Source organism: Palaemon carinicauda, chromosome 15 (genome assembly GCF_036898095.1).
Source record: "Palaemon carinicauda isolate YSFRI2023 chromosome 15, ASM3689809v2, whole genome shotgun sequence".
Lineage (NCBI taxonomy): Eukaryota > Metazoa > Arthropoda > Malacostraca > Decapoda > Palaemonidae > Palaemon > Palaemon carinicauda.
In genome coordinates this window covers 37770793-37788774 of record NC_090739.1, presented here as the reverse complement: position 1 = coordinate 37788774, position 17982 = coordinate 37770793, and the positions used below count along the sequence as shown (strand labels likewise).

Here is a 17982-nt window from a genome sequence, read left to right as displayed (position 1 = left end):
TTTTCACTGTACACTCTATGCCTCTGCTCGGATCTATTTAAAATTTCTCTGTACGTATAATATTTTGTTGCTGTTTCAGGTTTATTACGGATTTCATTTTTCATTTGGTCAAGGCTTGACCTGATGATGTTATCAACCAGACAAGAATTCAAAAATCTGTAACCGGGCGTATTTTCACTTCTGCAAATTTCATAAACATAGTGGAACGGCTCTTCCATATCAATTGTTGGCCATTTCCTTTTCTAAAAAACGTTTCCTTCTTACTTGAACTTCACGATTAAAGGACTCAAGGCCACTCTCCACTAAGCACAATGTCATAGGCGTATTATTTCTGACCCCCAATAAGCATCTAACAGCCTGGTTGTATATCCTTTCTATGCATGTTACGTTGTTTGTAAGCCAACTCTCTGCACTATAAAGTAGTGAGGCTCCTAACGCTGCTTTGAACACTTTGACTTTATATGCATATGGCATAGTTGTATTGTTATAACAAAATATTGAGAACTTGTTAATGGTCTTTGCATTTTCAATTTCATGTTGTTTAAGCACTGATTGCATTTTGCCATCGCCCGTAAACCATGCACCAAGATACAAATATTTTTCACAATGGTCTATCTTAACATTATTTATGACTAAAGACTCTTTATCTCTTGCATTTCCATTTACTACAAAAAACTTAGTCTTTTTTTCGTTAACAATCATCCCATATAAGTTACAGTAATCCAACATAATCCCAATTTTCTCTAAACACTTTTCTCTTGATGTACTTAAAATAACTGTCATCCATCAATAATAGTGTATGCATTGTCCCTAAAAACCCATCTCTGCCAATTTCCTCTTTTATCATTTTAACCATTTTGTCTTGGCAGATAGTAAATAATAACCAGCTTGTTGGAGCACCTTGTCGCTGACAGCGGCGCGCCTAACCCTCGCCTCGTCCACGACGCAGCTGACGTGCTCTACTGCTGCCATGATGGCGGCCGCTATGGCATCGGTGAGGTCTTCGTCGAGGTCCACGTCGTTGGCGCTGGGATCGGCTTTCAAGGCGGGGTATCGTGACAGGAAGTCTGCTGCGCTGTTACACTTCGCCGGCAAATACTTGACCCCGGAATCTGTACTGCAGGGTTCTCTCATTCAGCCTGAAGAGACGGGGGTTGGAGATTTCCATGAGGGCCCGATCTCCCAGCAACTTTGTTATCGCTGCTGTGGGGCAGCTCCTGTCATAGTAGGCCAACCCGTCCTTTGCTAATTGGCAGATCATGTCTTGGGCATGATGGAGTTTGGTGCGGAGTGCCTCGTCCCAGTACACTAACTTCCCGGTTGGTTTTGTGAGGAACTCCCTGAATGGGTTCATGATGGGGGCTGTTGCGAGGAAGGGCGCCAGCTGGTTGATGAATCCGTACCAAGCCCTTATGTCGGTGATAGAGGGCTGATGTGGCATCGGGAAGTTCTTGATGGCCGCCAGACGTTCCTTTGTTGGGTTGTAGGCCTCCCAGCCCAGGTTGAAGCCCACAAAGTCCACTTCTCTTCTTGCGAATTGGAATTTCTCCGGCTTCAGGGAGACACCCTTGGCTGTGCATGTTTCGAGGAAGTCGTAGGCATGCCAGAAAGCCCCTTTGATGCTGTCGTCGTAGAACAGGGTGTCGTCTACGCACTTATATTTCCTCGGGATGTCCTGGATTGCGTCGTCGAATCGTCAAGTATACGCATCGCCGGCGGAGCAGTGCCCCATGGGGGTACGACTGCAACAAATTCTCCCCAAGGGGGTAATGAATGTAGTTAGGTCGCAACTTTCTTCGTCTAGCTCCACCTGGTGGTATCCCCAGTACGCGTCTGCCACAGTCTTGAATGTGTGCTTTGGTACCCCGGACACCATGTCGAATAGGGCGGGGGTGTGGTGTGTCTCCTGCAGACAGGATGCGTTGAGGCGCTGGTAGTCGACTGTCCTGACTTCTTGGCGACGACCACCATACGGGGGCACCATTCGGTTGGCTGCCCGGCAGGTACCGGTTCTATGACGCCACGGGCGACATCCTCTCCGAGCTGGGCCTTCACTTCCTCTTCCCAGTATTTTGGCACCGATGGTGGGGTGTGGCATGCGTAAGGCGTGGCTCCTGGGAGCAGGTGGATGTGGTGTGGTTCCCCATGCATCACTGGCAGTGGCTTCCTGGCTGTGTTGAATGTCGTCGTGGCGAAATATTGCAGGAGCCAGGCTTCCAGCCTGGCCGCATGTTCCTCCTGTGACGGCAGGGGCACCTCGGCGTGTCGGGGTGGTACCCGGGTGGCCCGTCTGGCTGTGCCATCGAAGAGGCTCACGTGTGCCACCGCGGGGGAGGGGTGGGGGAGATCCTTGGGTACCAGCGTCAAGTCCCTGTAGGCGTCCAGCGACAGGAAGAGGTGCTTTGCCTACTGCACGAAGTACACATCCTGCTCCATGGTGGGGCCTTGCAAGGTGACGTGGCACACGGCAGATCCAAGGCACTTCAGGGGGAGGTTTGCCACATCCCGCTAGCCGGCACGGGGTGTAAGGGCTGCTGGGCGGACTTGGAGGTGCGATAGCAAGGAGGGGCCCATCACACATACCTGTGCCCCGGTGTCCACCACTGTGGTGACAGGCACTCGTACTCCTGTGTCGGTGTGGACGACTGTCACCTCCGCTACAGGGTGGCGGGCGAGGTTAGCTCCCGCAACAAGCACAGCGCTAGACACAGCACTAGACACGTCTGTCGGGGATCCTGTTGATTTTGCCTGCGATTTTCTGCAGCATTTGTAGTAGTGGCCCTGCTTGCGGCACCCGTTGCATACGGCGGACTTAGTGGGGCAAGAGGCTCGGCCAGAGACGTGGCGGCCACTGCAGTTCCCACAGGAAGGGGGTGGGGGACCCCTACCTGTGCCAGCGACGGTTGCACTTGGATGATCTGCCTCGGGTGTCTCGCTGCCAGCCGCGCAAGCAGTTTCCCTGCAATTGCATTGGTGCGCAGCGGCGTCGACGCGGGCCGCCTCGTAAGCACAGCAACTGGCCCTAAGGGCACCAACACTATTGATGTCGTTGCTACATTGGTACACATGGCGACGCATAGCCTCATCACTTAGGCCCACCATTAACTTAGGTAATAATATATATTCGGCTAGATTAAACTGACACTGAGGGCACTGGAAATTGCAATCAGAGGCCTTTTGAGAACACTTTAAAAGATAATCACTAACACTTTCTCCTGGGCCTTGCATCGCATTGAAAAACTCCGACCATAACACAGCACTGTTTGTGGAGCGTAACACAATATCACGAATAAAATCCATGGCTTCCGTAGCGGTGAGGTTACTCCATTCCTGTGAGGTGAATCTAGGGTCCAGCGCTCGTTGCAGAGGGGGCGTGCAGTATAGCCTGATGTGGTGGATGACCTCGTGGGGCCGTAGTCTGCACAATTGGATCCAGCATTCCATCGACCTCCTCCAGGGCCTGACTGTGGCGGGCTTCAGCTCAATTTCACACTTCTCCTGAGCTGCAGATGCAAGGACACGAGGTGCAACGGTAGCATGTGTCGTAAGCCGGTCGCGGAGGACATTGATCATTTGTTGCTGTGCTGCCATGGCCTGCCTGGTTTCTTGCAGGGCAGGGACGAGCCCACGGGGGACGACGGGGCCTGCGGCTCTTGGGGTGGACTGCGCTGAGCAGCGCTGGAAGGGCATGGTGAGGGTCACTTAGGTCCTCGAGAATCACTGCGCCTCGAGAATCACTGGATGTCAAGGTGGGACAAGAGATACACGGTGGTGGAGGCATGTGGTTTATTGTGCCCTGAGGTACAGACTAATCACAGTTGCTCTCTGCAACCAGCACACTCACTTGGCGCCTGCCCGCCATGGGAAAACATATCGTACTTGCAAGTACTCCATCAAGTATGGATTACTGAAGTCGTTACTATTTTCTAAAACTTCGATCGTAAAATATGCAAAAAGACGTCACTTGAACTAACAAAGACCTGACTTGGGCAAAGGTTTCCACGGAAAAGGGTTTGTTGGAAGGGGGGGGGTAGAGAAATATTAACCCCCTATGCAAACTTTAGATACGTATGGGTTCGTGATTGGTTAACGGAAAAGCAACGGAGACTAGAGTATACATGAATGAACGAGAATGGGAAACTTGTCCAGAGCAAGTATTTATGTGAAATCTGGGAGTGACAAGGTAATAACAAAATGTATAAAAGTAAAATAGAAAGATAAAATGGAGTGTATGATAAATAATATTTGATGGGTATATAAAATGAGGTGATTTTATAAGGTATCGGATAATAAAACGGGTAATACTTGGGGCAAACGTAATATTTATACGAAGGTATTACATAACTGATCAAGTAATAGACCTGAACAGAGCTGGTAGGAAGACGAATAGTTACATTTCACGATTTGAGAAGAAGAAATCCTATTGTTGGAGGAACAGTCTCTGCGCAGGGAGGCAGGGTTTTTGCACTGAAGGTCGGAACCTGCTATGTACAAACGCACGAACGGGAGCGACTACAACCGGCAAGTAGAATGAGAAAAATTAAATGAAAAACACTGCTAATGTTAGCTTGTTACGCTACCATTTGATCTACATCACACGATGGCAGCTCTGGTTACCGAATTTTTTCATGAGACATAGCCTTTGCAACGGCGCCTCCAAAGTTTATCCAGTTATACTGTTTTGTCTTTTCCTCCGTTTATTATACATCCAAGAATGTAATGTATAGAGAAGAAAAGGCTTGTTTTACGATTATATATTGTTTCCCCAGTATGTTTTCCCCACCCAAAACCCCGAGTTCCCACTGGGGATCCCCTTTATCGTAGGATATAGATATATATATATTTCTGAAACTATTCATTTACGACGGGAACGAGTGTCATTTTCGAAGAAAGCGTAATTTTTTCTATAAGAACAAGTAGTTTTTTTCCTAGGTTACATTGCCCTGTAATACAGTAAAATATTACCGACGTGGAATTATTTACAAATGAAATATGAATTCCGTTATTTTTTTATATACTCATTTCAGACTTTCATTTTCAATACAATTGTTTTTAAACGGTGGTTATATATATAGCTTTATTCCCTGACGTCCCGGCAGAAATTCAAAACTCGCTGCAATCGCAGATTGAGTAGCCAGGTGTACCACCAGCGCGACCTCTCACGAGGTACCTGGAACCATTCCATGATTCCTCAGATCTTTCCTGCCGCCATCGCCGGCGACATCGTTGGATATTCACTCGTTATTAACCTGGATTTTTGCAGTTATCTTTGGTGATGTACTACTAAATTGGTTATTGGCTTTCGCTTGTTTGGATTTGCTTTCGGATTTTCTTGAACATTTATTGATTTTGATTATTTTGACCCTTGCTCGTTTTGATCTCTCTTCTTAAATATTCAAAATGTCTGACCCTTCTTCCTCTTATAGAAAGTGTGTGAAAGGTTGTAAGACCTGGCTTCCTAAAGCCTCTATTGATAACCACTCCATTTGTGTTAAATGTAGAGGTAAAGTATGTGAGTTGGGGGATCGGTGTGACGAATGTATTTTGTTGTCTGAGAGTGAGTGGCTGGAATTTGACCGCTACACTCGTAAACTTCAGAGAAATAGAATTAGACGAAGTTCTTCTCGTTCTAGAGAATTTTCCTCTTCCCGTGTCATTGAACCTAATCCTTCCCCTGTAGTGGTAATTTCAGATCCCACTACTGTTACCGCTGAGGAATCTACGCTAAAGAACATCATGATCGTTAGGGTTGAATCGCTTGCTGCGGACAGGAACCAACTAATGTCCGATGTTGATCAATTAAAAAGTGCCAAGTGTCAGTGCGAAAAGTGCGATTAATGTGTTTAGTGCAGTGGAGAGTGCGTCTGCTTGGACCTGTCGTTCACCTAGCCTTAGACCTCTTCCAAGCTCCCAACCCCTGGGAGAAGGAATGTCGATCGGCGAAAGGGAGCGAGAGGCGTTATCGCTCAAGCAGACGTCCCCTCGAGCTTACCTGTTGACGCTTCACGGGACGCTCGCCCTCACCATGGGAAAGGTGAGGTTAAAGTGTTTACTTCATCTTCAGATGACACAGCGCCCAGTCAGGGCTGGCGTCAAGCTTCCAGACCTCTTAAGAGGAAGATGGATGCAGTAGATCAGCGTCGCGCCTTGTCGCCGCAAGCGCCTGGTTGTAGCCATTGGAGCAGTCCGGAACGTTTTCCTTCTTCTGAAGAAGGTTCTCCTGCTAAACATCCTGTAAGGATGTCGGATTCTGACAAGCGTCCAGCCCAGCCTGTTGCAGATCAATTTCCTGAGTCTGGCATCACTTTGGTTCATGCTCCGCCGCCACCATCTTCTGGACACTGCGCGTTACGTGAGCGACGAAGAAGGCGAGTTTGTGGTTTTAGTAACTTCACCTGCTTTACCACAAGTTGACCCGAATTAGAGTACAGTATGCTGCAAGATATGTAGCTGAAACTCTCTTCTTTCAGGCAAACGTATCAACCTGCGGACAACAAGAGAGTGGCTCGCCAAGATCCTGAGCATCGGGAAACTTCGCAACTTGACGCTAAGCGTCGTAAGGCGGCTAGTCAAGAAGCTCTTGACAACGGACAGCTTTCCAAGCGTCAAGCAATTAAACACGGCGCTGAACGACGTGATAAGGTTTCTGTGAAACGTCGAAAGACTGATCCACTTGACACCAAACGTCAAGCGTCCAGGCGTGACGCCGAGCATCAAGCGACCAGACGTGACGTCGATCGGCAAGCAGCTAAACGTGACGCCGAGCGTCAAGTTAGACGTGACGTTGCCGTGACGCCAAGTGTCAAGCAGATGCCGAACGTCAAGCAGTCGGACGTGACGCCGTGCGTAAGAGCCTCGACGTCATGATGACACCAGTCGTAACGAGCGTCAAGATCACGGACGCCTTAGTTCCGATCGTAATGATCGCGAGCGACTTCTTTCTGAGTGTCGAGCGTTGCATCAACGTGACGCCGGACTTGATGGCCCTGCACCTGTGGATGACAGAAGTCAGGCCTGTAAAGACGTCTCTACTTCAGTTAGAATTTTGTCGGAAGAAGAGATTGATGATCACCTTTCCCCGGCTGAGTTTTTAGAAGAATTCTCTGAAGGAAAAGAGCCTAAGACCCTTCATCATTCAGTTGATCTTAAGAGAATTATGAAAGTTTTTACAGAAGAGTTTCCAGATCATTTTGTTCCTGTTGCTCCACGTTCCCCCCCTTCGGCGTTTACCCTAGGGAAGGCAGCGAAGGAGTCTCTTTTCACTAAGATGGTTCTTTCTCGATGATCGAAGAGAGCTTTAAGGATGTTGAGAGACTGGATGCAGTCCAAAAAAGACCAAGGCAAGACAGCCTTCTCTTTTCCTCCAGCTAGACTAGCCTCCAGGTTAAGTGTGTGGTACGAGACGGGAGAAGTTCTCGGCTTGGGAGTTCCTGCCTCTGCCCAGGAAGACTTTTCAAGCCTAGTAGACTCTCCTTGTCGGTAGGCCATGAGAAGGACCAAAATTCTCTGGTCTACTTCTGAACTCGATCCTCTTCTCGAAGGCGTCTTCAGAGCCTTCGAGGTTTTCAACTTTCTGGATTGGACTCTTCGAGCCTTGGGGAAGAAAGTTTCGACCTTAAAGGATATTGACACTGATAGTTTTATCCACATCATGTCATGTGTGGATAAAGCCATTAGAGGCAGCTCTAATGAGTTGGCAGCCCTATCCTCGGCTGGAGTTCTTAAGAAAAGACCACAAATGTGTTCATTTCTTTCCATGGGGGTCACACCCTTTCAGAAGTCTGAGTTGCTGTACGCACCTCTTTCTCCCTCTCTGTTTCCTCAGGAGCTAGTGAGAGAGGTTGCTTCTGCTTTGACCCAGAAGGCCACTCAAGATTTGGTCTCAAAGTCAGCAAGGAAGGTCCTACTGACTTCCTTTACTAGCCGCAAACCGAAAGAAGAAACTCCATTCTTTCAGTATTCGCAGCCTTTTCGAGGGAAGTCCCTCAGTAGGGGTAGTTCCAGACCTGACGGGAGGAGAGCAAGAAGGAGAGGATCCAGACCTGGGCGAAGCAGTCTGACTGCTTTTGCCTTCAGACAGCAGTAGGAACCAGACTGAACAACTTCTGGCGAGCTTGGGAGAAAAGGGGAGCGGACCCTTGGTCCGTTCTTTTACTGAAGGAGGGATACAAGATTCCTTTCATAAGGAAACCTCCTTTACTTTTAGATCCGATAGATCTCTCTCCCAGATACAGAGAGGAGTCAAAGAGGCAGGCTATGCATCTCCAAATGTCTGTCTTGTTGGAGAAGAAGGCAGTAGAGAGGGTAGGATACTTGCGGTCACCAGGGTTCTACAACCGCCTATTCCTGGTTCCCAAGAACTCGGGGGGATGGAGACCAGTCCTGGATGTAAGTACCCTCAACGCCTTCGTTCAGAAGACAAAGTTCTCCATGGAGGCATCAAAGACTGTGCTAGCAGCAGTAAGAAAGGGCGACTGGATGGTCTCTTTAGACCTCCAGGACTCTTACTTTCATATCCCCATTCATCCGAGTTTCAAGCGTTACCTGAGGTTCGTTTACAGGAAGGAAGTCTTCCAGTTTCGGGCCTTGTGTTTCGGCCTCAGCACCGCTCCTCCAATATTCACGAAGCTTATGCTAAATGTAGCGAGCATACTGCACTGAAGAGGTATCAGAGCCTCCCTGTATCTGGACGACTGACTACTCAGAGCTCATTTCTTCAATCGCTGTCTGGAGGATCTGCAAATGACATTGAGGTTGTCAGAGGAACTGGGTCTTCTTGTAAACACAGAAAAGTCCCAAATGATTCCATCCCAGAAGATCCTTTATTTGGGGATGGAGATTCAGAGTCTAGCTTTTCCGTCATCCTCAAGGATGGAACAAGCTCTCCTGAACCTTCGTATTTTTCTAGAGAAAAGAAAATGTTCTGTGAGAGAGTGGATGAGTCTGCTGGGAACCCTCTCCTCGCTGGAGCAGTTTGTTTCCCTGGGAAGACTGAATCTCCGTCCTGTTCAATTCCACCTCAATCATCATTGGGACAAGGAAAAGAGCCTAGAGACGGAAAGCATTCCCCTTACGGAACCCGTAAGAAGTTGCCTCCAGTGGTGGAACAATCCGGGCAAACTTCAAGAAGGTCGCTCACTGGAACAAAGGAGCCCAGACCTTGTGTAGTGTTCCGACGCCTTGGACTCGGGGTGGGGAGCAACACTGGGCAAGTTGGAGATCTCTGGTCTATGGACAGAGATCAGGAGAGCCTCCACATCAACCAGAAGGAGCTGTTAGCAGTCCTGTTGGCCCTCAAAGGTTTCGAAGGGTCGGTATTGAACAAAGTGGTGCAGGTCAACGCCGACAACACTACAGCATTGGCTTACATAGCCAAGGTCCCTTTACGAGACTGCGAAGGTTCTTCTCGTTTGGGCAAAAGAGAGGAATGTAACCCTTCTAACAAGGTTCATCCAAGGAGAAAAGAACGTGATGGCAGACAGCCTCAGCAGGAGAAATCAAGTTCTGTCCACAGAATGGACACTGCATCAAGAGGTCTTCAAGAACCTATGGCGGATTTGGGGTCGTCCGTCCATAGACCTGTTCGCAACCCCGAAAACGAAGAGGCTGGAGACATACTGCTCCCCAGTGCCCGATCTCAAAGCAGTCCACATAGATGCTTTCCTGCTAGATTGGTCTCACCTGGACTTGTACGCGTTCCCCTCATTCAAAGTTCTGTACAAAGTGTTGCAAAAGTTTGTGTCGCACGAGGGAACCAGATTGACTCTAGTTGCTCCCTTTTGGCCCTCAAGAGAATGGTTCACAGAGGTACTAGAATGGATGGTGGACATCCCGAGAAGCCTTCCATTAAGAGTAGATCTTCTCAAACAACCACACTTGGAAAGGCACCATCAAAACCTCCAAGCTCTACATCTAACTGCCTTCAGACTATCGAAAAACTCACAAGAGCTAGAGGATTTTTGAAGGAGGCAGCTAGGGCTATTGCTAGAGCAAGGAGGGTTTCTACCATCAATGTTTACCAGTCCAAGTGGGAGGTTTTTAGAGAATGGTGCAGAGTCAACTCAGTTTCCTCATCCAGTACCTCTTTGACTCAGATTGCTGACTTTCTTTTAATTTAGACCTTGGAAGAAAACGCAAGTTTTCTTCCTCTACCATCAAGGGGTACAGGAGTATGTTAGCGGCCATCTTCAGGCATAGGAACTTGAACCTCTCTAGTAATAAAGACCTACAGGATCTTCTCAAACCCTTTGAGACATCTAAGGAGCAATAACAGGAGTCCCCAGCCTGGAATCTGGATGTTGTCCTGAAGTTCCTCATGAGTGACAGGTTTGAGCCCTTACACTCTGCTTCTTTTAAAGATCTCACTTTGGAGACTCTATTCTTGGTTAGTCTGGTGACAGCTAAAAGAGTCAGTGAGGTTCATGCTTTTAGCAAGAATATTGGCTTCAGAAACAGCAAAGCTATCTGCTCCTTGCAACTTGGATTCCTGGCCAAGAACGAACACCCTTCTCATCCATGGCCTAAGTCTTTCGAGATTCCGAACCTTTCCGATGTGGTTGGTGAGGAATTGGAGAATGTCCTGTGCCCTTTAAGAGCACTGAAGTTCTATCTGAACAGAACGAAAGAATTACGAGGCAAGTCAGAAGCTCTTTGGTGTTCGGTCAAGAAGCCCTCGTTACCGATGTCAAAGAACGCCCTATCATTTTTTATCAGGCTCTTGATAAGAGAGGCTCATTCACACTGCGGTGAGGCAGACCTCAAACTGCTGAAAGTGAAGACGCATGAAGATAGAGCTGTAGCAACTTCTGTAGCTTTCAAGCAGAATCGATCTTTGCAGAGCATTATGGACACAACCTTTTGGAGGAGTAAATCTGTGTTCGCCTCACATTACTTGAAACGTGTCCAGACTCTTTATGAGGACTGCTACACTCTGGGACCATTCGTAGCAGCGAGTGCAATAGTGGGGGAAGGATCTACCACTACATTCCCTTAATCCTAGTACCCTTTTTCTTCTCTTGGAACTTTTGTATTTTTATGGTTGTTTGTGGAGATTGGTCGACAGTCTTCCGCAATCATTGATTTTAGTCAGGTGGTCAATTTTGTTCCTTGAGAGTGCCCGGCACAAGGGTATTGGAGGAGGTCCTGTCACATAGAGGTATTTATACCGGTTTGACAGCTCCTAGAGGTCTTCAGCTCCCTGGGTGGATCGCTGGATCTCATAAGGAAAGCGGACATAATGAGGCAGAGAATCATTGAAGTCAGCTTCCTTATCAGGTACAAACCCTTAAGCTTGTTTATTAACTCATAAGTAAAATTCCAACAATGTTGGCTGTCTCTGACCCTCCACCAAGGGTGTCAATCAGCTATATATATAATCACCGGGTAAGTCAGATGTTTAAAAGATGATATTTTCATAATAAAATAAATTTTTTAACATACTTATCTGGTGGTTATATATAATTTAATTCCCCCTCCTCCCCTCTAGAGACCTATGGGCATGAAAGATCTGAGGAATCATGGAATGGTTCCAGGTACCTCGCGAGAGGGCGCGCTGGTGGTACACCTGGCTACTCAATCTGTGGTTGCCACGAGTTTTGAATTTTTGCCGGGACGTCAGGGACTGAAGCTATATGTATAACCACCGGGTAAGTATGTTCAAAAATTTATTTTATTATGAAAATATAATTTTTCCTTGTCGCATTTCATTTTTGCTGATATTTACCGTTTAATTGAGTGTGTTGTACCCCAACGTGTGTGTGTGTGTGTGTGTGTGTGTGTGTGTGTATGTGTGTGAAATGAGCATTAAGAGTTGGTAACTTGGTTTCTCTGTATCATAGTGTTGTAATAAGGGTATCGTCGTAGCCTAACGTAGAGTATATATTTACTCTAGCCTTACGTAGTCCTGTGGTTAATGTATCAGAATGTCACCTGTACTGGGTACTTCTGTTACGTGAAGGTAAATATTTGCATGCAAATTAGCCAAAGGTAAATTACATATTTTAAATGACAGACCAATGTTATGCGTTCGTTAGGATAGGATAACTTGGCAAATATTGCTATTCAACATAGGGTTACGGAAAGTTTAAAGGTTGTTATATTCTGTTGACAAATTTGGATTGTTGAATCTTGGCCTTTTTATGGGGTGGGGTTATTATTGTAGCGGACAGAAGGTCAAATTCGGTTAAATCACATTATTTACTACAGGAAAACATATATTTTCTGTTTGAAATGTTTCCCTCCCGTAAATATAATCATACCTTTGATCTTCTATATTTGTGAATATTATTGTTAGTGCAAATCTACTAGTTTTGCATTGTTCATACTCTATCGCATGCATCGCAAAATGGGGATGGTGTTTTTGGGAATTGAGATAGTTATATAGGAGTAAACCATAAAACAAGGTAATTGCACTCATAGTTATCTTCTATAGGTAGGCTATAGTGAAAAACATTTAAAGAAAAGCAGCTGGAAATAAATTTTCTTGGCTGCTTTTAGGTAGAAACCCCGAAATACATTGCATCATAAAGATCAAAGATGTCACAACACCAATTCCAGTGACATGCATCACATTAGGAAACCTAACCCAATGGAATCTGGTTTAATTGTAGAACATTGCAATATCAAATAGGACATTGGAATTTGAGTAATTGAGCAGGTGTTTGTAAATACACTATCTTCAATCCTATATACTACTGGCAAAAATCTCCATTAGCTAGGTTAAAGATTTTATTTAAAAAACCCACTTTGCTCCTATTGCTATCTTAGCACATACCAGAGGAGTCTCCATCCACCTGATGGCTTAGAAAAAGACTGATAGGTGGTGCTTCTGTTCTATGTTACAAGTTCAAACAGAACAAAGAACCCAACATTTTATATTCTAAGCCTCTTGGTTATGTATTTTCATTATTGGAATACACAATGTAATTGCTGCTCTTACTTTATTTATCATATTAATAATGAAAGGTTTTGGTAGGAAAGTGTCTGTGATATATTTAGTCCGATAAAGGGAAAGAGAAGTTAAATCCTTGTTCAAACAGAGGTTGGAACGCAAAGCTACAACTCACCCCTTTGTAAAGTTTGTATAATTGCTGATTAACGCCGAAATACTAGTTCACTGGGCTAATGCGTAAAGCGAAACATGTTTCGCTTCCCAATACATAGGATCGATGAGATAATTTTTAATCGCAAGCAAAGCGAGCTACGGCAGAGCAAAAACCAACAAATCATTTTGGTAATTATGTAAGTAGACATTCGTAGTATGCTGAACACTGCTACAAAAGACTCCATAGAAAATATGATGGAAAAAAAACATGTTTTCTATGTATCTAGAAATCCTTCCAATAAAAAGCTCCAGTGTTTTTTACAGTATTTCATTACTATTATTCGGTTTGGATTACGGTAACTTTTTTATGATGATGACTGGTAGAAACAACAAGGTTTAAGAAATGTAATTTGAATATCAATCAATGAGACTATTACACTGTATATTTTCAGGTATATCGAATGTAGTTTATGACGATACCTAGCACAAAACCATAGCTTTTTAGTTATGGTATTCGACCCATCATAATTTAAATACCATGAATTTCTTCCAGAAATCATTAATAAAACATTTTAAGAACCACAAAATACATTAAAAAAAAAAACAGTATTATTTTCTATAAACCGTTTATTGTACTGTTCTATAATTTTACCGAGAATCTTACGTTAGACACCAAATTGTATCTGACCAGGGGAAACTTGGCCTTCCTCAGAGTTTCAGACCCAATTTTAATATTGTATTAAATGCTGCAAGATACAAGAATAAGTTTTAACCAGGGTGGCTTGTGTAGGCATGTATGTACAGTATTGTGGAACTGCAGCTTACCCTAATTCCACTTTATCCATAGAATTCAAAATAATGTCCCTTTTTTCTTTAATTTTTTCTTAATAATTGTACTGTACATTATTTAATCCTTAAGCTTAATATCAGTAGCCATCTCCTATATTATGCACAAAAAATTACAGAAATCCCTTTGGGATGAACTCAGAAAATAGCTTCGGCTACGTTTCGCAGCTCGCAATATATGATGCCTGCTCCAACCTGAGCTTGCTCAGCATGTTGAAGGTGCACTGAAGGAGCTCCTCCCCCAGGTGAAGATCATCTGTCTCAATTATGAGCAACACGCCCTTCTACTGAGTGGTCCCCCACCCCCTGCCCCCATATGGTTCCCACAACCATGTGTTTGATTTGTCGATACCTTCCTCTAGCTTTTCTGAGATTCGATGACAGTGGGGTTAGGTGGCTGTTCACAGCTCCCGTCTTTCGCTGGCATATCCGTAGGACACTACAAAATATTTGCCATTTTTTAAGGCCAGTTCCTTTGTGATCTGTACCTACTGTTCTGCCTATGTGCCAGCACATAGCAACAGCCCAGCCTTCTTTGCCTCCTTGCGACTGAATCCCTCCTCATGTAGGAGAGAGTAAGGCTGCTCTTCAACCTCGTGCGGGGGAAAGGACGAGCAAGTCTCTTGTGTTTTTTTTTTTCGTCCCCATCCACCAAGCATTAGCGAGGTGGGATAGTGAGCTCCTCCGCCTGACTAAGGTCTGTGCACGATAACTGCTGCTCTCCATGCTCTCAGTAGCAAGTTTGCGAGACCTTTCTTGCCTTGCTGACCATTCCACCCGGTCGTGTTTGCCCCTTCTTAGGAATTACACCCAAACCAAGGAACCACTCTAGTGGCGCCCCAATGTACTCCCTCGCTTTTACGAAAAACGCACCATGGTTTGCTGACCTGGTGCAGGCAGTTTGGGAGGTGGTTTATGGACCAACCCACATCCTCCAATGTTACTACCATAGGGTGCGCTAACGATCCCTTTGGAAGTTTTGAAGTCCTCTGGAAGGAATAGTCCAGCTGACCCTGGGTGCAGAAGCAGTGCTGTTAAGCAGATTCCTCCTCCAGTCACTCCTCACTCTCCTTCCCCTCAGCCATACCTTAGTACGAAGGCTTTGAACACAAGCTGGGACCTTGAGTGGGAAAGGTTTGGCATTATTTCAATCAACCCATAGAAGAGGAAACAAGATCACCCAGCGTCTACCCCTCACCCAGGTGACAAAACCAGCAGAGGCTCGAAATCTCCAAGAGACGTCTCGTTTACACCAGTAGAGTGGGATTGCCACCTGCAGAGGTTTCAGTTCCTTCTCCCATACCTTCTGAGGATGTTCTGTCTAAGAAACCTATGAGGAAGGAGACTACTTTTCTAATCATGGAAATGTTGCGGCCTCCCTCCGGGGTCTGAAATCTCTGCCCACAGATAAGCTGATGACCTTGACCCTCCCAAGCTCCTATGGATGAAAGCTTGGGATTGGAAGAGCCATTGGACAACGGTTCTGAGCCTTCTGATGGAGTGCTGCCTGTATACGCAGCCCGAAGATTTCTCTTATAAAGCAGAAAGACTCCGACCACATCTTTTTCCAGGCCCTTTGTGTCAATAGGCGTAGGAGATGATGATGATGATGAATTTTCTGAAATAACCTATTCATGAGATATTCAGATAAAAGAATCGGAAGGTTTTCTAAATAAAAACTTCTTTATTTTACAAGAAACACATGACATGACTCATATCTTACCTTTTATGAAATTGTGGAAATGCATGGTAAGATCATTATTTTGATTTGAGAATAATTTTCATCCAGAAATTTGCTCTCTTTAATCGAGAATGAGTTAATGTTATCAATCTGAAGCAAGTCAATGTTTCAACAAGCATTTTGCATCCTTTGATTAAGGATCAGGTAATGATATCGGTCTAAAATGATAATTCAATACTTTACCTAATAATAGTATGGGTCTCTTTATCGTCAAGGTTCAGTTAAGGCTGTTAAATCACACAGATAAATCAATATTAATTTTCAGGAAAGCTAATCTTTTAATGATTTGCCAAGGTTAAGATGATTTTAATTGTTATGAAAGATATGTTTATATTATCAATCATCTAAGATTTTAAATGTTACTAATCCCAATCGTAAATTAATGTCAAACTTCACTCTTAAATAGTCGTGTTTCTCGTATTGTATGCATGTTGATATATAGGGTTGCCAAGGAACAGTAAACTAATAATAAGTTAACTGTATTTAAGAGAAATTACCAGTTTCTGTTATTACTCAACAAGTTCATATTAGATTTCTGTTGTGCTTCATGAAGACTGATTCATTTCTTCCAACTCCTAGGATTTGTTAAGGTTGAAATTCAGAAGATTTTCTACATATCATTCATACGTAAACGCCCTTGGATAATTCTATCCATTCAGTACCATTTGATGCATTTTACATTCAGTAATTTTCAGTTTTTTATCTTTTATTATGTATTAGGATGAAAAATAAAAAAAATAAAAACATTTAATTTTTATAAAGTGAAAGGAAACTTTTTCATTTATACGGTAATAGAATCCTTGCTACGATGAATTAAGTAAGAGATTACTTAAGCAGCTATTGCTTGAATGTCAAATTTGTTGGTGAGGCAGTGGCATTGAAAAGCTATCATTGAAAAGAAATCTAAACATTAAGAATAGACTATATAAGATAAAGAAACAACAGACTAACTACAAAATAAAACATAACTTATTCATCAAAGGAGCAATTACACCAAGATTGAACATAATGGTCACAGCTGGAATGAAACTTCATGAATAGGTAGTAGGTTGGCCAGTGCATCAGCCACTTGTTGAGATACTATCGCTGGAGTGTTATTGGGTCCTTTGACTGGCCAGAGAGTACTACATTGGATCCCTCTCTCTGGTTACGGCTCATTTTGTCTTAGCCCACACAGGTACCAAATAGTCTGGCCTATATTTTCCACATTCTCCTCTGTCCTCATACACCTGACAACACTGAGATTACCAAGCAATTCTTCTTCGCTTAAGGGGATAACTACTGCACTGTAATTGTTCAGTGGCTAGTTTCCTCTTGTTTAGGATAGATGAGACTCTTTCGCTATGGTAAGCAGCTTTTCTATGAGAAAGACACTCCAAAATCAAACCATTGTTTTCTAGTCCTGGGTAGTGCCGTTGCCTCTGTACCATGGCCTTCCACTGTCTTGGGTTAGAGTTCTCTTGCTTGAGGGTACTCTCGGGCACGCAGTTCTATCTTATTTCTCATCCTCTTGTGTTTTTTTAAGTTTTTAAAGTTTATGTATGAAAGATCTAATCTAATGTTGTTACTGTTCTTAAAAAAAATTATATTTTGATTATTTCATACTTTTTAAGTACACGTATTGTTTTGCCTTGTTTCCTTTCTCAATTTTTGTGTAGTCCATGTATTGTATTGCCTTGTTTCCTTTCTCACTTTTTGTGTCGTTCATATATTGTATTGCCTTGTTTTCTTTCTTCACTGGGCTTTTAAGTAATTTACGAGAGGGCCTCGGATGGGCAAGGGGCCCCCAAGAATCCAAATCAGCAAGAGTACCAGGTTCTCCACCTACAGGCATACCCCTGCAATAAAAATTTCAAGGATGAACACTATTTCATGATAGAATCATAAGTCTATTTACATATGTGCATGACTAATCAAGGTTATATAAGGCTGCATTATCTATTATTAGTACTGAAGTATTATCCTCAGCAACATGATTATTGTTATTGATATTATTATCATCAAAATTGATATTCTAACATTAAAAATAGTCTAAATGCCCATGCAAATAGAAATAATAAAAGTAGGGACAAAATAGATCTTAAGATAAAAAGAACAAAGTATATATATATATATATATATATATATATATATATATATATATATATATATATATATATATATATATATATATATATATATATATATATACAGTAATGCTTTCGTTTTCACGGGTGTTCTGCTTCAGGTACCCCAGCAATAGCTGAAATTTCTCAAAGTAAATACAGAAATATTAAGAAAAAGTCCGCTTGTCTCCTTTGCTATAAGACGGCTACTATAATGTATGCTTATAAGGCATACAATGGACAAAAAT

General features: G+C 43.9%; 2 protein-coding genes across 10 annotated transcripts in view; one reads left to right on the top strand and one right to left on the bottom strand.

Moving 5' to 3' along the window:
• Nucleotides 1-17982, top strand: part of ninaC (STKc_myosinIII_N_like and MYSc_Myo21 domain-containing protein ninaC) — a 186670-nt gene that overhangs the window by 94903 nt on the left and 73785 nt on the right. The window lies entirely within an intron of this gene.
• Nucleotides 16368-17982, bottom strand: part of LOC137654562 (uncharacterized) — a 31465-nt gene continuing 29850 nt past the window's right edge. For all 3 annotated transcript variants that reach the window (XM_068388300.1, XM_068388301.1, XM_068388299.1), the window contains one exon: nt 16368-17467. In XM_068388300.1, coding sequence (XP_068244401.1) covers nt 17224-17467 — 244 coding nt within the window. In that variant the 3' untranslated portion in view covers nt 16368-17223. The remainder of the gene's footprint in view (nt 17468-17982) is intronic.